This window comes from Molothrus ater, chromosome 11, assembly GCF_012460135.2.
Source record: "Molothrus ater isolate BHLD 08-10-18 breed brown headed cowbird chromosome 11, BPBGC_Mater_1.1, whole genome shotgun sequence".
In the NCBI taxonomy this organism is placed as follows: domain Eukaryota; kingdom Metazoa; phylum Chordata; class Aves; order Passeriformes; family Icteridae; genus Molothrus; species Molothrus ater.
The window spans coordinates 8,815,312-8,840,345 of NC_050488.2; the positions used below are offsets into that span (position 1 = coordinate 8,815,312).

General features: G+C 41.9%; 1 protein-coding gene across 1 annotated transcript in view; it reads right to left on the minus strand.

Annotated features, from left to right (window-relative positions):
* Positions 1 to 23,657, minus strand: part of ARHGEF3 (Rho guanine nucleotide exchange factor 3) — a 106,836-nt gene extending 83,179 nt beyond the window's left edge. The window contains 6 exon segments of the mRNA XM_036391241.2: positions 11,849 to 11,944; positions 23,124 to 23,209; positions 23,212 to 23,357; positions 23,360 to 23,443; positions 23,446 to 23,569; positions 23,571 to 23,657. Of these exon segments, the coding sequence (XP_036247134.1) occupies positions 11,849 to 11,944; positions 23,124 to 23,209; positions 23,212 to 23,357; positions 23,360 to 23,443; positions 23,446 to 23,569; positions 23,571 to 23,657 (623 nt within the window).
* Between the last annotated feature and the right edge of the window lie 1,377 nt (positions 23,658 to 25,034).

The window sequence follows — 25,034 nt, forward strand, 5'->3', positions numbered from 1 at the left end:
AGTGAGGGTCCCACATCAAGGATTTCAGGCTGCTGCAGGATGCACTGAGAATGTTATCCAAGAGGCCTCCAGGCAGATCTCCCAACCCTGACATCTTCAAACCCAGAAAGAAGAGACATGCAGCACATTTGATAGATCAATCACTTGGGAGAAGTGGCACAGTAACGAAGGACGAGTTTGCAATTCTCATGTTACACTATGGCTCTTTGTTCAGGGTAAAGACTGAAGATAAAAGCTGCTTTCTTACTTCCAGGAGACCAAGGTGGCACCAGAATGAGGTGAAGCAGCACTCACAAGGCACGGGGTGGGATGTGACCTCATGGTCACAGCCAGAGCCGAAGATCTGAGGTTTGGCACTGAGCACGCAGGGTGACAGCAGAACCCCACCTCCCGCTGCAGGCAGACCGTGCTGGGGCAGCTGAGCAAGGTCCTTCCAGAGGCAGCAGCCCCAGGCTGTGTCCCCCAGGCTGTGTCCCCACCTCTGTGAGCCCCTGCCACGCCAGGGCTGTGCTCAGCTCAGGGCAGCGCCTGTGCTGCTGCTCACACCAAGGACGGCAATGGCCACGCTCTGTGGGGCCTCCCTCGCCAGGCCAGCCCTGACCGGCACCTCTCAGCCCAACCACACATTTCACACACTTCTGCTAAACTGGAGCACGTTTGCTCTGGCAGTTCTTCTATCTTCTAAAACACGAAACGAGGCAATGAGATCAAAAGTTGCTGGCAAGACTAAGAGCAGAGTGACATGTCATTTCCTGAGGAAACCAGGCTCTCTTCAAACCACACACATGCACCTACTTTCTGCAAGTCTGACTTGCTGAGATACCTCGAGAAGCACAGAAAATGGTTTCAGAACTCCGAGCTGCCATGTCCCTCAGTGTCCTACTGAGAAAGATAAAAGTTTGGGGAGTTACTTAGTTGGATCTTTAAACTCAAAATGTGTCATAACTTCCATTCTTCAAGTAAACATATGGAATAGAAAAAACAGCTTTTTCTTTAAATTGGCATAATCAATCAACCACCCTACTTGGGGAGAAATGAAATTATTTTTTGTCCAAGTTCATAAAATGAGGTGGCTCTTCTCAAGAGAAAAATATTTAAAATTACTAGCAAGTGAAAAAGATTTAATATTTAATCTTATCCACAAAGACAAACATTAACACTGTGTTTGATATGCAAACAAGGAGCTTTAAGATGATCACTAAACTCAACTGCACTGTGAAAAAAGATGCAGAAAAGAAGCATCACAGTCTTTTTACGTTATCTTTAAATGGAAACCAGATCAAAGCAGTTACATCTTTGCTTTAGTGGAATATAAACAGAGTTGCAGTACACTTGTAATGGAGTTCTACTGTGAGCAAAAGCCTCAGTTAACAAAAGAAATTGCCCTATAGTGCATTTGAGATGTAACTGATTGCTAAAAGGCTATTAAGGCATTAAATTACCATAGCAGACATTTATTGTAAGCATGATCTGGTATCAGGAGTGTCAATCTTTGCACACCAATTACAAAGCCTAATAGACAATTAACACATAATAAAGTGGGTGTAACTACATTTTTACAAGAGGTTCACACAAAAACCTTTCTGTTCTTACAGAAATCTCAAAACATGTACAAAGTACTGTGTAAAGAACCTGAAATTTTAGACATTTCACTTTCAAATAAATACAGGCACTTGAGTAACTCAGCTTGTTTTCCTACACAAGTTAGCACTGTAAACAAAAGAAATTCACGTGTTTTGTTAAAATCGCCTCTTGACTAAGTCTGCAACAAAGCAAGACAGCCGGCATCCATACTGATCCCAAATCTTGCTCTGCAGCACCACAGTGTTGTTTACCTGAGCAATCTCTAAACTCCCGGGTTAGGCTGAGAAAACAGCTCAGCACTCTCTCCAGGGAAACACAGCTTGTTGCTTCGCAAGACTACAAACTATCCTCATCTATTCACCTACCAATGCAAAATCCCAAATCAACAGTGACCTGGAGATTGATTAGACACTTTTGGAGACTACCAATATCTTGGCAAAAGAATCACAGATTCCTGACTGGACAAAAAATAGTATTTTAATCACCAATTAAAACAGTTTGACTTGAAATTGGCAAGGAAATAATACTCAGGAACTTTGATGGGATTTAACACAAGACCATTTCCTATAAATAAGGACACCAGAGATTCAGAATCCAAAACAAGTTTTTACCAGTTCTCAAGTCTTGGGTCAATCTTCCTACCTGCCCTTTGTGACAATTATGTGCTTCTGTGGGTAGAAGCCAGCTGCTGACAGGCCTGAGGCAGGAGCACGGTAAGAAAATCATGATCCTATCCTACCTTTATGAGAAAAACAAAGAGCTGAACATTCATGGCCTGTGTTCCTCAGGGAGACAGGGACAGCTGCTTCAGTCACATGAAATTACACATTAGTAGAGGAACATAAGAAATCACTATTCTGTTTATGACTACAATATTAGAATAAACAATTTTTCCAAAGTGTACAGAGTCAGGGGACATCCCTCAGCTGTCTTCTTGCAAAAGAAACCTGCTCAACCTGACAGGAGAAAGCTCTGCAAAGCACACCTACAGACCTGAAGGACACTGCTGGTCAGAAAAGTCCAGCCCTACCCATACAGCACACAAACTATGAGCAAAACCAGACACATACAAACTTCAGAGAGGAAATGCAGAAATGGCTCTGGTGCTAAAGAATTGACCTTTTCAATACCTTGGGGTACACTAAAAAACTACCACAAAACCAAGTATTGTAATTGTATGAAGTCCTTCAAAACAAAAGACAAACACCAGTAGGTGGGAGAAGCTTGGCTACAGTTGAACTGGAATTAAAACATGACATATTTCCCAAAGGAAAGAGCCCCAGGAGGGCCGGTCCCATGCCAGGAGCGCCCTCGGGGGCACAGCGCAGGCAGCAGCGACTCACAGGGCCCAGCGCTGCTCCCCCGCTCCAGCACACGGAGAACGAAAAGATTTATTTCCATTTTGTTATTGCAGGAATAATAAACCAGCAGATTATCAAATAAATTTCAATGGTTAATGATAAACTAATTTAGCCCTCTAAATCCTCTTTTTTCTCTCCGCTTTCTTCTTTATTTGTATGGAGATCAGATATTTCCCACAATTTTCTGTTTTGTTATGTAGTGCCCCCTTGTCAACACAGAACAGGGGAAGAAAATGAAAGAGCTCTTTGGGTCAGTTGCTAATTTAGACAAAGGAGGATACCCGGGAGAAGGAAAAAATCTCCAAACTTATGAAATCTGATGGATGGGACAGAGAAGGTGCTATATACCAGGGCAGATACAATAAAAGCACATCAACACCTTCCCTGCCTGCACTTTGCTACAAATCCCTTCCTGATCTGTAGTTGACTCAGCGTGACTCCCTCCCTGCGCTGAGTTAGGGAACAGCAGATTTGAGAGGGAGGGAAACGTGCTGAAGCATGCCCAGGTACAACCTGCCAGATCTAGCTCTGTGTAGTAATAAATAATGCATTATCAAGTGTCAGATGTGAATGTATCTAAAGAAATTGCAAAGACACATCAGTTTTTTAGAAATTGAGTGCAACGTGTCTTCTTTTTTTAATCTATCTAGTCACATACAACTTGCATTTAATCTGTGGAATACAAACACATTATATAGCTTTGAAAATAGAGTCACATTTATCTTAGTGTTCTGTACAGAGTGGGGCTGGGGAGAGACACCAAGAGAGAAAAACTGAGAGCTCCTCCTTTTTCGTGCAGTTTGCAGCAATTAATGAGTCTTTGAAACAAAAATCTTCTCTACACTCAGAAGCATAGTAGTAATTAAATTCACTGTTTTAAAAACAACTATAGAATCCATTTTTTAAAATGAAGACATAACTAACCAGACAGCTCATAAAACACAGTCAGCTCTTGGCCTTCACCACTGAGTACAAAGCCTGACAGAAGATGACAACAAACCACCGCTATTCCTGCCAACAGGTTAGGTTAATTTTTAATTTATGCTTCTTATAATAATTAAGTTGAAAGACAGGAAAGAAAAACATGAGTTCTTCATACTAACCAACACAAGAGGATATTCTGAAATACTTGCAGGTAGTTTTTTGTCACATATTTGTAGCAAGTTTCTGTTCATAATGACCTTAATACTCCTATTCACACAGGTTCTCTCTTTCCACATCAAAAGAAACGAGGCTGCTGAAGAAGTTCCTTGTGTAGTTTTAAGGCAATGGAATCACAACCTAATACAGAAAAGCTGTCTTCTGTATCCCACAGATTGGCAGGTGACCAAACATATTCAGCTTGAAAGATATACATATTCAAATCATTGTCTCTTCCAACACTTAGCTATTGAAATTTTCAGGGCCCCACAGGAAAATGCAGTTAATTTAACCAGTTCACCTCCAGCCTACCTTCCCCCACAAAGGAAAGATCAAATTACAAATCACCCTTTGTTTCTGATCTTCTGTTTCCAAATACTGCAATGTGTAAATATTCCCAAAGAAATATCATTTTTGTTCCTTAAAACTTTAGCACCAGCTCCCTCTACAGCCAGAGAATTAACTAAACATATGTAAGAACTACATTTTTAGGGGGAGGGTGGCAAGAAGTGTCTTCCTATCAGTATTAGAGTATTAACTAGAAACTCAGCTGTAATACATGCTGAACAAGTGTATAAAATAAAACAGACTGTTTATAAGAACAGATTCTGTAGTCAGTGAAAAGGAATCATGACCAAGGCCAAGAACCTTTAGAAACAGAAGTAGGGTAAGCACACAGGAAACAGACGGTCACCAGTGGTAGATCACTGGGTTTGGGGGGTTTTTTACGTAAAAAAAGTTGCGGTTCATATAGATACATGCACCCCCAGAGAGAATGAAGATGTTTCAAAGAGAGTAGCAGAAACTCACACTCACTGTCCCCTGCCAGTGAGCAGCTGCACAAGGGGTGGAGTTGGTCAGGGCAGCTGTTCCGAGCTGGCCCCAGGGACACGGACAGGCCAGGAGGCCGCGCCCAGGGCAGAGGGAGCTGGAGGGGCCGATGGCTGCATGGGCACAGGCCAGTGACGGTGAGCAAAGCCCCTGTGCATGGCCTGTTTGTCTGTCCCTTCAACTGCACTTACTGCTCGTGCTGGGAAAAGCTGTCATTGTAACAAACAGCCTTTAAGCCCTGTGAATTCCTTTAGTGCTAGCTAAAGCAGGGCAGTGCTGAGTCCTGAATTAATATGTGCAAGTGGTTCCTGCAGCCTTAAAGACCACGGGCCTGAGCAATGCTGATAAGAAGCTGCATCTCAGCCAGATCACGCTGGGGTGCACTCAAAGAAAAGGTACCTTTTTTTTTTGGAGGCCTCTGACCAAATAAGATGATCTGAGGAATAGAATATTCCCCAAATGACCACCAGAGACCCTCTGATGCCTACTCTGATGTAAATAAGCTCCAAGAAGTTATTTGAATATGCAAAAGAATTCATGTGAATGTTTAGCACGTATGTATGAGTCTTGGGAAATGTAATGAATAGGTAAAAGCTACATAGATTTAAACCAGTGTGTTACCTAATGGGTTAGGCAGAAATATCCCCCTCACCTAAAATCTGGCACCCAAAGAAAAGTGATGCCTCTTCCTAATACTGAAATTACAGTGCTAGAGAGTTTTATTTCTGACTTGTGGTGACACTATCATTAGTAAGGGGTTAAGCCATGACAGCCACGAAGGAGGAAAGGCAGTGTTTTCCTTGACTTGGCTTGTAAAGTGTTTCATATTTTTCAACAAGAAATTTTGACTATTTCTGCAATTTTTGTGGGTTTTTTTCAGAAGATAATAAAGAAGGAAAAGAAAATACATCAAGATGCTGCATATCTGAATGAGAAAATGAGGCTCTATAGCATGAATAAGAACTAAGACAGATGACAAATTTCATCCTTGTTCTAAACGACACAAACTCATTTACTTTGTATTTGCAAGACAACACTGAAGGAGATGTTTTCATCCCCTACAATCATAATTTCAACTTACAAATGACCAAACCCTGAGTTAGGGATGGTGAGGCATCCTTCCATAGTGTATTAGTTACTAACATTGGTGATCCAAGCCCAATCACCTGTGTTGTTTACCACCCTGATAGCAGGCACTCTCTAATACATGGAGGGGGGCGCAGGGAGAGGCAAATGAAAGGAAGCTTAAAAAATTTCACATACTGAAATGTGAAAGCCTGGTTCCTTATTTAAAGTTATACAGATTGAGCTTCTCAGTACCAGTGATTCCTGTTCAAGTGAGTTACTCACACAGTCCAAAGTGATATTTTCTATTAAAGTTATTTTTTTTTCGATTTCACCAGGATAGTCCATAAGGAAGAATACAACAAGATACTTTTAAAAAACAGATGGACTGACAGACTTTCACATTCCTTTCCTACATCAAAGTAAGTAAAAGTTACAGTTTTAAAGCATTCTGCAGCTCTTTAATACAGAAATATATTTCACTCCCTCTATACACTCCCTGTGAGCACTCAATTTATTTGTCAGAGTACAAAAGCTTTGTCATCAGCCATGCACTAACACACATTCATAAACAAAATACCATTGAGGGCAGCCTAAAGATGTAATTACCTTTTACTTGGATAAAAATTTCTTGACATTCAACTGGAACCAATCAGGTATTTCAGAAATGTTTGTTCTAACTCCCTCCCTCAGCTAACAGCTATAATAAAGAGACATGTAACATTAAAAAAGCAGGTAGGACACAATAGTCATAACCAAGTATTCAGCAACTGTTTTAAGAGACACACTACCAACAAAAATTATTTGCAGTATGACCTAGAGACAATGCAATCATATGTACAAGATGCAGGTTACAGCTTTATCCAAGAACCTAGTGAGTGATGATCTCTCACCAAAATTAAAAAAAAAAAAAAAATGAACCCCCTTCAAAAACCCACCAAGCAGTAGGCTTAACTTAGTAAGGTGTTTTTTGAACAACCTCGGCTGCTATGTCCTTATGTGATCCCAGAAAAAAGCCAAGGGCGGGGTGGGAAGGGGGAAGGAGAACAGCCAGAGAGGGAGTGGGCACAGCCCCTCACCCGAACCAAGGCTGCCACCTCGTGGGCTTGGGCCGGGAGCAGCCCCAGCGCTTTTCTTTCTCAAGGCAAAATCAAGAGGTTTTTGATCCCATCCAGGATGAGGAAATGCAATCCATACTTAGTTTTGCAAGACATAATGATTGAACATATGTTTAAACTTGTATTTGCCTCTGGGGCATATTTTCTTCAGCTACAAAGCCCATTTCATGTATGCATGAGGCAAAGTCAGCAGTTGGTGAGTGCACTTAACTTTAACCATTTCATCACATTCTCATCTCTCACTGTTTGTAGGTGTGCTACAGAGCCTCATGAGTCACCCTCTCCATGTCCTACGTCACTCTCCTGGATCTTCATCCACTTCCTTTAAGGGACTGCTCCCAGGCTGCAAGGCCCAATGCAAGTGATTTCCTGGTAATAATTTTCAATTCTACTACTCCTTTTATGGGCAGAGGAGTACTTTAAATAAACTGGGAGAGTTAGGTAAGAGACAAGTGACTTCACATACATACAGTAAATATTTATCTGCTTTATTAAAAGTGGTTGGTGATAACATACAATATGTTATGCTAACTGTCCTGAATATTTTATGGCTTTCCAAGAAAAGCATTTTCTCTCTTTGTAATAAGACATACTAGAAAGCAACTAATTCAAGGCCTCTTGCAGATAAGGTTAATTTTACTCAGCTATCTGAAATGTTAATCTGTAATTTATAGGGCTTCCTTTTTGCACACACTGTAACCTTGTATTCCCTGAACATGCATGTGCCTTTTGTAATCAAACATCTGCAGTTAAACCACACTTGACTAGAGCCAGTTTAAGTGAGTCCTTCAGGATGACGCATTTCTACTGATTAAACAAGGATATAAGAGAAACAGGGAAGGTTGTGAAACTTGTTTCTCTTCTTACTGTAATTCCAGACACATAATTCTTCCTTCATCAACTGGCAGCTGGCAAAAGCTGCAACAGAGCCATGATGATTTATTGTCACGAAACCTGACTTCCCACACAGGCTACGACTCGGCCCGTGCACTTGTCTGTCTGAGGTACAGAAGGCAGCAACTCAGCTGCTCCCTCCTGATCCTCACTGAGGAACAAGGGCTGTGTGATTAAAGCCACAGGCATTCAGGTAAGATCTATGGGTATCTACTTTGCTCCTCATGGAGTGAAGATGAGGATTTTCAGCTGCTCACCATTGCTTTCCTTCTTGCTTTTACCCAGTCATGGGGATGTCAGTTCAAGTATTGTTTTCATCTCAGTTGACTCTTATTTCTATTTCATTATTGAAAGATGAACTTTTTTTAAAAAAAAAGTGATTCAAGTACAGGTTATACAATTCTCCAGAATAATTACTTTTTCTATACCAAAGAGTTTCCAGACATCTGCACACTTAGATATGACAGTAAGCTGTTCTTTTTCAACGTATGCCATGATGGAGCTGGGTTTAGTTAGTTTAAGCAATATCTAAATTCAGTATCTAAGCATGTCTTCCTTCTCACTCTATGGACTGAAGTTTCAAGAGCTTCCCTTCCCCACAAAATCACCAGTGTCAGCTTAGAAAAGAAAGCTGAAACAAAAACTGTCTGTTACAGCATAAAACAAAAAAGATGTTACAATGTTTCTGTCCTCAAACTCAGTTTAACCCAAGTCGTAAGTACAGAGTCAGAATGCATTAGAGTCCACATATAACAGTGCTTGTTTGGTTAGTTCTAAGATGTATAGATTTATTTATTCATAACATGGACAGTTTTCAGAGAAATTTTGTCTAAAAATGATTAAAACTCTGTTATAGAAATAGCAGAACACTGCATACTTCATAAGGAAGATGGCAGAGTATTTGGAGACAGAAATAGAAAGCCAAGGCACCAAAACTGTCATGAGACACCCAGAACCCAAATTTCAATTATTAGTTTTAAAAGGATTAAATAGTTCCTGACTTAATCCTAAGTAACATCATGAAGTAGTGACTAGCAAGATTTCATCCAGCCTAGAGGAAGCATGTTATAAAATCCACACACAATAACAACACCTGGAAAATTTCCAATTCTCCTGCACATTTGTTTTGAAAAACAATGTGCCAGCCAGCTACTTTCACAGAAAGCCTGGATGAATTGACACAGTTCCCACTTGCTCCCTAATCTTTAGTTCCTTTCTCGCAATTTTCAACATTAAGACACTGACAATCTGCCAAATCAGGAGCTGCTACAATTTCAAGGCTCTCAAGCCTCAGTTGTTCAACACTCTTGCACACCAGCTCAGAGAGCTGATATTGTTGATGTTATGACCATCCACCACGTTCCTTCACCTTCCTGCTTATCAAGAGCAGCTTAATTTGGTTTGCACATGAACTGTGCCACAATACCCTGCAGTTATCAGACACTCGCAGCAGTCACACTTCTGCTACTACCAGCATTCTTCTGCTGCTGTAATCTTGTTTATGTATGTTGGGAGGGGAAAAAAGCAACAGAATCAAGTGAAGCATTGCAAGTTTGAGAATTCAATTATTTTTTCATCAGGTAGATACACCAAACTATGCAGATGCAAAGCACTGATACACCAGAATGGCAGACTTGGTAAATGGCTGTACAAGGTAACTGGGGTTCAGTCAATTATTTACTCTCCCCTCTGTTTCTAGGGGCCTTGTGCAACATCAAAGCCTTTTATATGCATCCTAAATGATGCTTAAATGCTAGATAAGGTCCAGCTCAGGGCTTTTCTCTGTGGATGCTTTTGACTTAATTGAATATATTATCCTGTCACTGTATACTTTTAACAGACATTTCTAATCTTCCTATGACTAACACCAGTCCTTACCAATACTCATATTTTCATGAAAAAAAAACCTCCAGAACCATCAGAATGTAAATAAGTTCCAAGAATCAGACAATGAATAAACAGCAATAAAAGAACAATGCAGCAAGGCAGTGCACCATTGCAGTTTATTAGGCTGAGAAAAATAATGTTCATTCAACTGTAGTATTCACAGAAGCCCAGAATAAAAAATAGTATTTTAGAAACCTAACCAGACATGCACCACTCTGCTATTGATAAAGTCCTCCCTGGGCCTCCTTATCTCCAGGTTAAACAATCTCAATTCCCTCAGCTGCTCCTCATCAGACTTGTGCTCCAGCCCTTCTCTGGACACACTCCAGCCCCTCAATGTCTTTGTGTAATGAGGGGCCCAAAACTGAACCCAGGATTTGAGCTGTGGCCTCAGCAGTGCCCAGTACAGGGGGACAATCACTGCCCTGGTCCTGCTGGCCACACTACTGCTGATACAGCCAGGATGCCACTGGCCTTCTTGGCCACCTGGCCTCACCTGGGCTCATGTTCAGCTGCTGCCAACCAACATCCCCAGATCCTTTCCTGCCAGGCAGCTTTCCAGCCACTCTGTCCCCAGCTGGAGATGCAGGGGGCTGCTGTGACCCAAAGGCAGGATCCATCTTTACCTTGTTGAACCTCACACCACTGGCCTTGGCCCATGGATCCAGCCTGTCCAGATCCCTCGGCAGAGCCCTGCTACCCTGAGCAGATCAACACTCCCACCCAGTTTGGGATGCAACCTGCAAATTTACTGAGTGCCCTCCATCCCCTCATGCAGATCACTGATAAAGATATTAACCAGAACTGTCCCCAGCTCAATACCACAAGCAGGATATAAAAATCAGCAGAAGACATCAAATGAAAAAAGTGTTTGTGTCAACTTCCCACCCCCCTCAGTAGATTTGTGAGTTAGGAGGGAAGCCCACAGTTCTTCCTCATCCTGCCCTTTTATCCAAAGATTTTGTTGAGAATGTTCCAGAAGAAATGTTTAAAAGAAACTACTTTCAGGTATTATTATGCTGTTAGTTTAATATTACATTAAAACCAAAGCAAAAAAAAAAAAAAAGATTATTTGATTTCCTGACAGCATGCAACAGGAAACAGAACATTGATTTGCTAATATTTCTTCAATTCTTTAGCTTTTCAAGAGTATTTCTCAGACAACAAAAACAACATAAGGTAGGTTTTTGTTCATATGGGTGTCATGCTTCCTGTCATGAATTTACTGGTTGTTTGACACATGGTAAATAAATAATGTAAAAAATCCTTAGCAAACAATAGCAAATAAAAACCAGCAGGCTCTCAAGAAAAAGCTCATTAACCCAGGTGGAATAGTCTCAAAGCCTTTTCAACACCCTGTTCCCTTCATGGAAACAAAGCAGGTGCTAGAAATTGCATGGTCTGTGGCAATTTTCACCAAAAAATTTGTTATGAAGTGTAAGCATTTCTCCACCTTTAACATTGCAATTGCTAACCTTTACCCTTGAACATTGCAATTGCTTTTTTCCTCCAGCACAGAGTAAATTTTTCTCTATACACAAAGAAGAAACTATTGGCTTCGTAATGTCTCCCAGGACAGGAATCTCAGGAGCCTCAGAGCAGTGAAAGTCCTGGTACCAGCATGGCCCAGCACCCCAGCAGCACTGGGAGATTAAAACATTTGCCATATGTGAAAGATTCCCTGAGCACAACTGCTGCACTGCTGAAATGAGCAGAGTTTTTCCACAGCCCATCCCCCATGACACCCTGTATCATGTCATCTGCTAAAACCTCAAAAGCAAAATAAAAAATTCCCCTTTTTTCTTCTCTGCTGTTAAATAACACAAACTTAATGTATCAGTTACATTTGTTACATCAGTTACATTTGTATAATTATTGTATAATTATAAATAATTATTTTACCTAATTTTCAAACTACATCTCCCAATATTGCTGCCTACTAACCTCTTAGAAAATTATAATGCTTACCAAATTTTTTCTTGTTCCATTCCTCCTCTGGCACACTGGTTTATTACAGCAGGACTACTCATGGTAAGAGCTGAGCTTTCAGAATTCATTTTTTTTCTATAAAAGAACAATAACAAGAAAAAATGCTATTTAAGTAAAGACTGTGGTTACTAATTAAGTAGAAAATGGAAACTTTAAGACAAGAACTTTTAAAAACCAAATACAGTATATTTTACTCATTTAAGTAAATGTCCTACATCAATGTCATTAATTGGATGAATACACTGAGAAGGATTTGGCAGTTTTATGGACTTGCTACTTATGCCAAATGCAACACTGATTGTCTTCTGTTTCCTTTTCTGAACATATGCCAAGAGAGTTGATGTCAGCACGCCTGTAAGCAGGGCTGTGCACCATGGCAGCTCTGCTCATTCAGAGCAGCAGCCACAGCCAGCACTGCTCTGCAATGACCCACACACACAACACGGGCGAGAAAACTTCCATTTCTAACATGGCAAGATTTACAGAAGCTTTTCAGCATATTTCAATAACTTAAGATGATACTTTGCTACTTTGCAAAAAATAACCATTCATGGCTGAAGTCCTTCCCTAAAACAGCACAGACATATTCCAGTTGCAAAAGCAATTCCCAAGTTACACCACCTACAAAAGGTCTATATGGTCAAGTAAGTTTCCAGTAAATGACTTGCATGGCAAGAACAAATGAAGACTACATAATGCAAGTTAATTCCACCATGAAACAGTAATCTTTTTTAGTAACAGGATCCACAATGTTAACCTGAAACTTCTGAGTCCTACACCTTCCCTACCCACTCCCAATTTCTTTTAAGGGGGGGAGGATATTTTTAGCTATCAGTCATCTTATTCACTTGATTTGACACCTAGCTTGTATTCTGATCAGCAAAGACCTAACTGTTTAACAGAAATCAGGCTCAACTGTATATGAATTAAAACCTACTAGTATATAACCAGAAAATAAGCTGTGCTTGTCAAGATAATAATTCCTTACTTTTTTCAAGTAGGTACAAAGAACCATTAAAAAGCTGGTTTAACCTGTGTGAAACCTGGGTCAAAATCTGACTTGACAGATTTCAGGGACAGCATGAAAAGCTGAGTACAGGGCACACATCCCATCAGTGGCAGGTAGATCAGGCAAACCTGCACAAACTAAATGCTCTGAAGAGAATGCCCATCCAGTTTCAAAAGTCTGCCCACGCAGGAGTGGATAAACAGCCCTGGCAAAGCCCCTCTGTGAGGGCAGGAACAGACACTCAGCCATCCATCCTCTTTTTGGATCAGTACTTGACCTCAAATTTACTCTTGATTCTCAAGTATATCATTTTAGAAGAAATTAAGAGAAAACAAACAAAAATGCCACAAATTAAAAAAAAAAATTAGTAACACAAAAACCCCACCAAACAAATCCACACAAAAAACCCTTTATTTCTAAAGTGGCTCAAGGAGCAAGACATGTTGAAAACAAAATTACCTTCCTCTCTAGTCTATAATAGCACAGGAATAAAAGAGTTTTTCTTAAAAACATGTTAAAGCAATATTGGAAGAGTCCATACTTAGCATCTTCTGCAGAGTTCCCCTTTCTGAGGCAGCAATTTCCTAACCTGGGGAAAGCCCTGATTCTTCAATGATCACACAAGTTATGGCAGCAAGAGTTTTCCCTCCTCTTGCAGGCACCTGTACCAGTAAGATCAAAAGTCTAGGGCACGGTTACAAGGAGTCCATTAACTCTCAGAGTTGGAAGGTCAAAGATTCAGATTACAAAACCACAAAGGTTGCCATTCCAGAAAAAAAAGGTACAACTTCCACTATTTTCTAGTGAGCTGGTACTAGAGCAGCACTAGCTCAGCACTTTCCTCCCCACCCTTGGAAACATCCAAGCCAATAGTCCATACCTATCTCTGCAGTGAGGCTTCCACACTCAAACTGCAGCAAAAGCAGAGGCCAGAAGTGATAAAAGTTACTGTTTAAAGTATTAAGTTATTCCTTTCCATGAACAGTTGTGAAAATGTTGACATAAATCTAACAGAAAATTAATTAAATATGGCATTAACCTAATTTATGTTCTGAGATGCTCTGCAAAAGAAAGCCACCTAAAGTAATAGAGAAAGGAATACACCTTGTCAAACCCCCCCACATTGCCAGGCTGATACCTGAGAACAACAGCAGCACACTGTGCACCTCGAGTGACTTTTGTCTGTATCAGCTTCTTCCCAGCCACACTCCCTGGTTACTGTCTGTGGACACGGAGGCACTGCCAGGGGTTGGAGGCCACCCCGGGACTGCCACCAGCAGCTGTCCCCAGCCACAGCTGGCAGGTGGGACTGCAGGGACTCAGACAAGCTTTGGGGACACACGTGTGTCACGCTGTTCCTCTCAACAGGTCTGTACAGGTCCTTTTCACTCTCCACCAGGAGCAACAGGTAATTAAACAGCTGATCCTCACAATACTGACAAGTTTTATGGCCTTGTCAAAACACTCATGGTTTTTTAGTTTCTAAATGGCAAACAGAAAATTGCTATCTGTCAACACTTGACAAAGCCAGGGATACCAAGTGTTACCACTACTTCTCTTACTTGAAAGTCATTTCAGAGAAAAATTCTCAGCCTGTAGAGTCCCTCCTTACTCATGCACCACAGAGTTCCCTTAAGACCCTTTCTTAATTTTTTTTAATAAAAAAAAAATTAAATATGTACAAGGGGAATATATTTTTTCAAGCATTAAGAATATTTTATGGACATATTTCCAATGAACATACTGCTTCAGTAGGTCTAAAATAAAACTGAAATTTTTTTTGTGAAAATTGTAAGGCTTATATTCTCTAAAAAATATTATCGATATTCAAAGTGACCACACAGAATGAAAGCTAAAACTAGCAAAGGCAAATTTTGTATATGTTTAAAAATATATATATGCACACAGCCAGAATACTACCACTATCCTCAGAAATCAGCCTGCAGTAACAAAAACATATTAGAAAATGAAATGCAACTCAAGAAGCAAAAGAACAATGTTCAGGAAAAAATATACTGTTCACAGGTGCCTCTTTCTGTATCACCATCCAACTCCTGTTTGGACTTGAACTCTACAGCACAGGCAAGGTTCATGATGAAACTTGAAGGAGGAAAATAAATCCATCATCTTCCCTCCTAATAACTTGAAGCCAGATGCTAAGACAAGTCAATGAATATTAATTTAAGAGAGTGCTCAGACACATTCTGTTCCTCAGCCTCTGCACACTGAACCTTGCCTGTTCCACATAAGGGGCACACGCTTGGATTAGGTGCTGTCCTGGAGACCAGGCTGTGCTGTAACAGCAGCAAGTGGGCAAAAACAAGTGCAGAACAAACACACAGCAAAACAAAGCCAGAGAGTTTATTTATAGCAGCTAAGTTTATCACTACTCTCTCTGTCTTACTGAGGAAACTTGAAGAAACATCCTTGCTGGTTCTGATAACACGCGAGTCCCCAGAGGGAAACCTGAACCCTAAAGTTCTCATATGTTATCTCTTCTATGTTTCCATTAAAAGTACTAACTCTGTTCTATACTCTAAATTCTGTTTAGAGTATTAGCTCTGTGAAGCCTAATCAGGGCACCTGCCTTAGAGCAGATTCTTACATCACATAGTGGCAGAGAAAAGCCTAGCAGTGGTAAGCCACTAGCTCAAATACTGACAAGAGTGTTATATTTAAGTATATTTTATTCATTTGTATTTAATTTTGGGACTGCTGCAATTACCCTTAAGGGGACAAAGACAAAGCTGGGGGAAGGGCTGTAGTGTAGCACAGCACTGAAGCCCTGAATAGCTGCACAGAACAGCACTGCAGGACCTCTTGGACAGAAAAACACGAGAAGGTTCAAGAGAAGTACTGAAGTCACAACACCCCATAGGCTCAAACCTGACTTAGATCTGGACATATGGGGTAAGTATTAGCCAATCTTGCTAAAACTGATTCCCTATACAAAGCCCATTTTCTCCTCCACCTTTTTTTTCCCCTTCCCCCTGTGTTACTAAGTGTAGATACACTTTGATCCTCAGGCTAAAAAGATTTTTTGCCTTTCCCTCCACACCCTATTTGTATCTCTAGACAAGATATTCACAGTAGCCGTAGTTAAAAAATAACATATCATTCAACAGCTGTTCACCACAGTTAAAGCAAAAATAATTACTATCTTCTGATGAAACATGTTCCCACAGTTCCTCAGCCTCACTAAAATGCTTTGCATTGTTGAAACAGTATCTTGTTATACTTAGCTGATAGGGAAACCATGAGGAAAAAAAATCTTTTCTGAACTCTAAGAAGCCTCAATCAGAAACTATTATTCTTTTTAATGAAAAAGAAGGCAGTAGCAGCACTATGTAATGGGCAAAAATGAGCATCTACTGGAAGGAAAAAGATGTGCTACCCAAACTCGGCTCTCTGAAGCAAACGTCTCTATGCTCTCACAGCCTGAAGAGCTGGTTACCTGTTAGCAGATTTAGCGCGACATCTCACCAACTGCCTGCAATCTGCTGTTTCCAGTGAACCACCACATTTACCCCGGCATTGCTTTGTGAAAAGCCACCTTTCCACACCCAAAGTCAGCAAACAGGAGCACCTCCCATCTGGAGAGCACTCAGCTCCCAGCCAGCTGCCGCCTTAGGCAAACAGTTTGCTAAAGGGCACATTTGAACTTGAAACTAAACTTCGCTATTTAACTGCATAACAACAAATTCTAAAAACAGGATTTTCTTCAAATTGTTTTCCTAAGACTCTCAGATCTAGGAGCTGCAAAACATTTTTATGCCACTACAGCAACGCTTCAGTGAAACCAGGTGAAAACTCAAGAAGCTCTTGAATATTTCCAAGTAGCAGCCAGTGCTGAGAATTCCACTTTGTATGAGCACTTCAATCCAATCCATGCTGCATACCATAAACTTGGTTCCACACACAGCATGGTTCTTTCAAGTTTTGACCTCAATGAACACATCTGGCACGTTATTACTTACTCTACTGGAGTGTAAAAATGCACCCAATGCTCTAAAGAAGGATGTTTTAGAGGACCTCTCCAAATACCTATTTTTGAGAGTTTTTATTCCTTTTCTGAAGGCATCCTAGTAAAAATATATGCCTTGTGTCCTCTTTAGACAGTGTGCAGTTAAATTTTATACAGGTACTTTATAGAAGCACATATACAAAGACATTTGGAGGCAGCACTTCAGAGAACCACAAATGCTGCACATTTTCGGTGAATCTGTCAGAACTCTTCGAGGTGACAGAGAAGCAGCTTTGAAGTAATGGAATGATCCTGCTTCACAACAAGTGTTCAGTTTGGCTCCCTCTCTCATAGACACACAGCTGCTATAGACAGCAAGATAGTCCACCCAGCATATAGAAAAGACAATATTTAGTTTTGAGAGAACATAAATGTTGTACTTATTCTCAGCACAAAGTACATTAAAAGGCAAAAGACAACTATTAAATAAATAAATAAAAGTTCAATCCAGGCTGAAGCCAGAGCACTGACATGAGAGAGTGCTTCATGCTGGAGAAATACAGCCCAACATGAGACAACATTACCAAGAGATCCAGTCCTTTGGCCAACTGAGCCTTAGCTCTTTTCCCTTAAAAATACCAAAATAAATGGAAGGCAACCAATAACATTGTAATCCAGCTAACATTAGCATCAATGAAAGCCCTGGAGAAGTTTCCCAGCATCAAAGAGAGGACAGGGTTACATCTCAGCTTTCAGAACCATGGTAAGAAAGAACAAGAAATAATGGAGAATGCTGGTTTAGTCTGTCTTGCACATCAGCATATTAAATAATCCTGTCCATCACCGCCAGGATTAGAGGAGCAAGGACCCATCCACACTCTCCAATCTGCAGTTACCAGGAGCTGCCAGTGGTTTCAAGCCAAACTCCAGCAGTGCAGGGCACAGCAGGGAATGTTTGTGAGCTGAGTTGTCACTTTTAGGCACAGTAGTTGATTGCCATACCAAGTTAAAAAAATTTAAGGCTTCAGTACTCCTGTATCTTAAAACATGCAACCACATCACTCATCTGATTAGGACAAAATTGAACATTGTAAAACACTTGCAAAGACTTCAACAAAGCATTTTAAAGACAAGGTTTAAAATGCAGAAGGATAGACACACAAAATGAAATTTACTGTTTAAGCAGCATACAGAGAACACCAAGTACTATATTCTATTCAACACGCACAGGCATCAAGAATTTTTTTGTCATTGATGTTTAAATTACATACTTGTCCTACAACAAATCTGTTTCTCTCTGGACTAAAAGATCCAGATGTTCCTATTTCAAGTCTCTGGCTTCAGCACCAGGCAGCAACCAAAACAACCCATCCCTTCTATCATCATGCAGGGAGACTTCTCCAGCACTGCCCGTTGCTCTACCCTTTACCCCTCTCCAAGGTTTTATTTCTTTTCAGCAAAGCAAGCAAACAAAAGACATCAGTATGATAATGCAGCTTCCACTGGAGACTTAATGCTAGCCTTAGGTCAGTTTCCCATGCAAAAGGTTATCTGACTTTTATCATAAACTATGATTTCAAATGCAAATACAACTACTTTTAAGCTAAACATATTGTATTGTGTTTTGCAGTTGACACTAAGCAGGAAAACAATGTTGAGAGGTCCTTTCCAAAGAATATGAGTATTTATGTTCTCAATTTAGTGACTCATACAACAAGCAATTTGAGATTTATTTAACTCTATCCTCCTCAAACTTCTGTATTTGAAAGCAAACACTAAGTTTCTATTCAAAAGTTGTAACAATAAAACACCAAGATTTTTTTTCTATGTTTTTTTTAAATCTAGATTTTATCTAGAGGAAAACTACTTCCAGAAGTATCCTTTTTTGCTGTTTCTGTGAAGAATATTAAAAGGGCTATACAAAGCTAAGTCAATTAAGGAACAACTTACTAAACAAAAAAAATGCATTTTCTGAAACTAGCACTGAAATTAAACCTTTTTCATGGTAAAGGCAGACTCAGAAAAACAAAAGAAAAATGAGATAGAGCATGCATACCCAGTATAAAGTTAATGCAACCACTGTCCCTTTTCTTCATATTCTTCTCATCTCTTCAGCATATTCCTGCTTCCCTCAACAAAAATACATTAAGAACAAAGTAAAACCAAGAGAAATACCACCACATTTTTCCCTTTATCAGAATCGTCACTACCAGGAAACAGCAGCAGGTTAAAATTTTATCTGCCTGGAAGGTTATCATATTTTCTGCCTAAAATTAAAATGATGATGCTTTTAGCCTACCACCTTAATAATCATAATTATTTTATTCAGGATTATTGCACAGTTCAATAAAATTCAAGTTTGTCAAGTTTGCCTTGCATTTATATTTTTGGTTATTCAATACATTGAAAGGCAGACAGAATTGTATTGCCCTAAAATTGAATTTTTACAGCTTTTCACCCGCAATTGCTAAGCACAGTCAGAAAGCTTGCAAGACCACCCATCCACACAACAATCAACTCACTTGACTGAGTTTTTTCCTTGGCTATTAATTACTTATATCTGTGGAGCATCAACCAATGTTAACTTGGACAGCACCTACTTCTGTAAGCCAAGTATTTCATTAAGAACCTCACTGTCCTCGGGGATGGCAGGCCTGGGACACCCTCATCACTGCACATGTCCACACAAACCTGCTGCTGCTGCAATTCCCACCTGCCTTTTTTGACCTCTCCCAAGTACAGGCCGTACATGAGCAGAAGGAGTCGGTCAGCCCAAAAATACACCCTGTCCAAAAAGCTGATTGTCATCTTCAGGAAACAGGCGATAGTCCTGACAGAACCTTCTGAAGGAACACTACATGGGCACACTGCTGTATTAAAATAGAGCCAGTAGGATTCCTGATACAGTACATACAGTGGAATGGACATACTCTTCTCCTCATTATAATACTGAAAATTAATTTAGGAGAAACAGTGAAGTGTTTAAAATAAACTACAAAAAGCCGCACTTTAACAACTAAAACGTCTGAGAGATGATACCAGCAGAGCAGCTGTTCTTGTTCTACAGAAACCACACAAGTCCAGATAATTCTTGCCAACTTTCCAAGTTTATGTAAGCTTCAGCAGTGTAAAAGTCAGGAAGCTTTTCCGAATGCAAGTTGTACCTCACACTGATTACACCTGCAGAGCTATGAGGGCAACTAGAGGACTGTGAGGGTAATTAACTCTACAGAAAGGGGAAAATTAAGAACAATAGTATGGAGCACCTTCCTAGTTACATTTCTGATTGCATATATAACGATTTAACACAAAAGGCCAAAACCCCCTTTCATTGCCAAGAACGTAAGCTTCTACTTCTTGTCCAGTTCAAGCAATTTTTTGGAGGAGTTGTTACATTTTACTGATGGCCATACCTTCAATCACCACTACAATACCTCAGCAGTGGTTTGGGTAAGACACATACAAAGACCTCCTCCAGCCAGGCCTCAGCCTCCCCTCGGGCCACTGAGCAGCCCTGATTAGGAAGTAAACGAAAAGTAAATGCATGTACACAGCGCTGTGTTCGGGTATTAACAGCCTGATCCTTTGGCCAGGAAGCCTTGCAGCTGATCCCGGGCTGTGCCGAGCACCTGCGGGTTAATGATTGCCCCCATTTCGGTACCTGACAGCACATCCCGGCACGTTCTGCCCCGGCTGGCACCAGAACAGTCTGTGCGTGTTTGCACATCCCCCGGGTCACATCTGGGGTGGAGACCACCACAGCCACATCCTAAATAAACACTTCTTTCAGAATAGTTACTTTATAGCTGTTACAGTCACAAGAAAAGCAGGAGGTGCCTGTTAATCACACATTAATGGAGTGTATTTACCAAGTCCTTTATTTTCCAATTTTTTTTAGATACTACACAACAGTAAATTTACACACTCCTGAAGACTTATGCAAGACCTCAGCCTTTTGTTAATTCCACATTTCATATGACCTGAACAACTGGAATCCACAACACATCCCACAAATTGAGAGGCACACTTTGGTAACAAAGCAAAGACACATAAAGAGGCTAGTTGAGTTAAACAAAATTGTCTTCCACAAACCTATCATTCAGCAGTTTCCCTCCACATTTCACAGCAATTAAACAGCAACAAATTATTTCTCTAAATGCAGCTCTCATTCGTACACTGGGTGTAAGCTGTCTTCAATAAAATACAGCACCTACAGAAAGCACTGCAAAAGGACTCTAAATGCATTCATTACAGCACATTTGTAGCAGCAGGCAGATGCTCTCACAAAAAACAAACAAACAAACCAACAAACAAACAAAAAAAAACCAAAAAGAAACCCAGAAAATTTCTTTCATCAAAGGAGACTGTTCAAAAACCTAAACCACTGAAACATACAAATAAAACACCAGGGTAAACAAAATTTAAGAGGTCAGGTTAATTTTCTTCAACACTTAAAGCAAAATATTTAAGATAGGATAAAAAGAACCACTCAGGAGCTTTTTAACACAGGAGAAAAGCTCCTGAATCAATATGAAGGTGTTACACATAAACTCCCGAGCAGAAGCGGGTGTCACCCACTTCAATTCATGAGCAGCAAAACAAAACAGTTTTGTTTAAGGCCACGTGGTCTCACTTGCCACTTGCTGGAAGCAACTCCACATAATACACCTCCAAATTATGTGCACATACAACTCCCATAACCTGGAATCACGCCAGAACAACTGTCTACACAAAAACAGTGCAGAGAAGAAGTGAGCTATTGAAAACAGAGCAGAGGTCTGTGAGAATGTGCAGGGAATGATACCGAGTGTTACAGTGGGTCACAAGGCCCTGTCACACTGCTAACTCATACACACCGCTCCCATGGAGAGTGAATGGCATCTCTGTTCAAAACAATGACATTTTATTGACTGACACTGTCTAACAAATATTTACTGAGAACAGGTATCATATCATACATATGAAAAATTTAAATAGGATTCGATGCACTAAATGACAAGCCAGAGATACACCCATGCATTTCCTTACCTCATCTGCACCAGAGCAGCTCTGTTTCACACACTCTACCACCTACAAGTGTGCAAGCGCTGTTATTCTGTAATAAATACTTAGCTCCATTTATTTCCAAATCCCATGGATTCTCCTATTCTGAACTCAAATTCTTACAGATACAACATCCATCTCATAACTTGTTGCACTCAGCAGACCTCTGTACCTGCTGCAGAACTAAGTATACAACCAAAGTAATGCCATAGCAAGTGTTTGATGATGAGGGAATTTCCTCTGCCCTTTAACTGTGAAAACGTACTAAAGGATAATATTGAACTAGAAATTGCATTAATAAATGTAGGTATACATGGGAAAGGTACACAAGAACGTTTATAGAGTCATAAGAACTATAAAAGAACTTAATTAAAAAATGAAATTCAAGGAAAAAAATTTAATTTTTTGCATGGACGTAAATGGTTCCGCAGCAAATCCCAGCTCCTGGCCGCTGCCGAGCCCAGCGCTGAGGAGCAGCAGCGCACTGACCCCGCAGCCACACGAACCGCCCCGCGCCTTCACCTGCGCGCCGCAGAGAGCGGCTCCGCGCTGCCTCCTCACAGCCCGCCGCGGCCGCGGAGCCCCGCTCCGCAAGTGTAACTCACTACGCTCCCTGCTTGTTTTTTCCACTTTGCTTTCGGCCCGAGTCTCCCCCACTCCTCGCCCGAGGCGGAGGGAAGGGCCGAGAGCCGGCTGCGGGCCCCGCCGAGGCGAACAGCAGCGGGGCACAGCCCGCCCGTGACAGCCACCGCGGAGCTCAAAGCAGGCGGCCGGCTCCGGGCACCGCGGCCCTTCCCTGGAAGCCGACGCTCCTGTGAGATTGGCCACTAAACAAACGCTGAAAGTTCTTCAAAAGCATGAACTAACCGAGGCACCCGAGAGGGAGCGGGTCGAGCGCCCGCCGGCCCCGGAGCCGCCCCCTCAGGGCCCCTCACGGGGCACGAGCGGCGCCAGCACCGAGCGGGGCAGGGCGGAGCTGCGGCCTCCGCTGCCCGGGGCATCCGGAGCGGGGCGAGGAGCTGGAGCAGGACCGGCCCCGTTCCAGCCAGCAGGAGCCGGCGGGAGTCCCCCTCCCGACCCGCCGCTACCGCTCCGAGTCCCGTAAGGCGCGGCGGGTCCTCCCGGAGCGACCTCCGCTCAGCTCCGCCACTGCCGCCGCCGGCCGCCCCAGGAGAGCCGAGCCCGTCCCGCTCCGCCGGGCAGCGCCCACCTGTCCAGCCCCAAGGGACAGCACTCACCTTGCGCCCTCCTGCCCCGCTCCTGGCATGCGGCTGGCGGAGCTGCCGCCCCGGCCCGGCGGCAGCGAGAAGGGGCTGCGGAGGGTGGGCAGGCACGGGGAGCCGGCGGCAGCGGGCGGGACGCAGTCCGGGGGCTCCGGGCGGCTGTCACGGCAGGCGGAGGCAGGGGCTGGGTCTCTGTGTGTGCGCTCGCCTCGCCCCGCCGCCCGCCCCTCCGCGCCGGCCCCGCCCGGATCCTTTCCCGGCTCCCATCTGCTCCTCGCTTGTGTGTCCCGTCCTTCCATTCCGCTCCGGGTCTCTTCTGCACGCCTGGTCCCGGCTGCTCGGGCCCACAGCAGCTGCGGCCGCAGCCCCCGCGTCTGCCGGGGCTCCGGGCTGCGCTGCCCCGGCCTCCCCCCCTGGGAAGGTGAAGGAAGCCAGGCTGGGGTTGAGAACAGCTAAGGACTCAGGCCGACCAGAGAAAGGCAAAGGACATCGCGCCACGCTGATTGACTCAAACTATATTAACAGCAAGTGACCAGGAGCCGGTCTCATGAGGTTAAAAACTTGCGGAAAATAGCAACAAATAATGTACAGGTGGTAACAGGCCACGTGTGTTTTGGACAAAATAGTAGTATGGAAGTACACTCAAAAGTCCTACTGACCTGGAAAACCATAGCAATGCAAAGATGGAGGTAGATGATGAGCACTTTAGATGAGGAACTCTTTCTAGTCTATGTTTGTACTGTGCCTGGTAAAGACCATCTTAATTTCTTGGACCAAAGTCAGTATAATAATAATAAATACTAACAATTATATGACTTAAATAGAAATTCAAAAGACATGTAGGTGGTAGGTCTCTCACAGTAGTAGCATTGCCAACATAAAACAGCCAGTGGAAAAACAATAATAATGGCACTCATCACATTTTGTAGCCCAGACACCAGAAACACTTGACAGCAGAATAACTAATACTTAACTATGGCTTGGCCTTACTTTCTAAGCCAACATCTTGTGAGGAGATTTCATCTCTCAGTTGTTTCTAATTGCTGAGGATAGCAATGTGGTATAGAAGAGACATATGGACATCAGACCTTGCTTTAAGTAAAGGTCTCAAATTCCATGTCATTTCTGCAGACAGGAATACTACAGTCATCTCTGAACTCCACACTGTATGAAAACATTCTGGAATTAATATCATATTTAAAGATACTGGTTCGTAAGGTGAATTATTTTTAAGCTAAGGACAATTCAACTGGATAATAGCCATCAAGATTCCATAGTTGTTTTACATAATAGTTTACAGCTGGACTTTTTTTTCTGCTCTTAAAGTAGCAATTCACAGATTACACAGGTGTGTGGAGACTTGGTACTTCTCTTGCCCTATGGCAAAGTCAGGGATTTATGTTTTAAACACCAGGTTATGGGCAAAACCTGGGCTCCCAGCAGCTTTGATAGAATTAGCAGAAGGGAGAAACGTGTGAGGTTACTCACTGATGGGTTCCTGAAACATTGACCTTTGTCATAGCTGCAGCCAAGGTAAGTGGAAAACAGGCATCCCACCCCCTGCTTTGGCAGTGCCTGTTACAAAAGCAGAGATGCACAGGATATAAGTGCAGGTCCATTTTTCATCCAGGACTTACCATGCCTGTCATGGAAAGCAGCAGTTCCAGACCCCTGTTTTAAAGCTTAATTTGATACTCATTATCAGGAAATGGGAAGAGATGGTCTGTTTAGAGACCTTTAACTTTCAGAGTATTTTATGTGTCCACAAAATTTCCACTTACTTAGGATGTCAAAGTGAAATTGTTCTTCCAGAGAAAGAACAATTAATTGATGTAACGTTTATAATTATATAACCAAGTAGAATCTGCTCAAACACACCAACTAAAAACATTGTCCAGGGAGATCAAACACTTTTAAGTAATTACT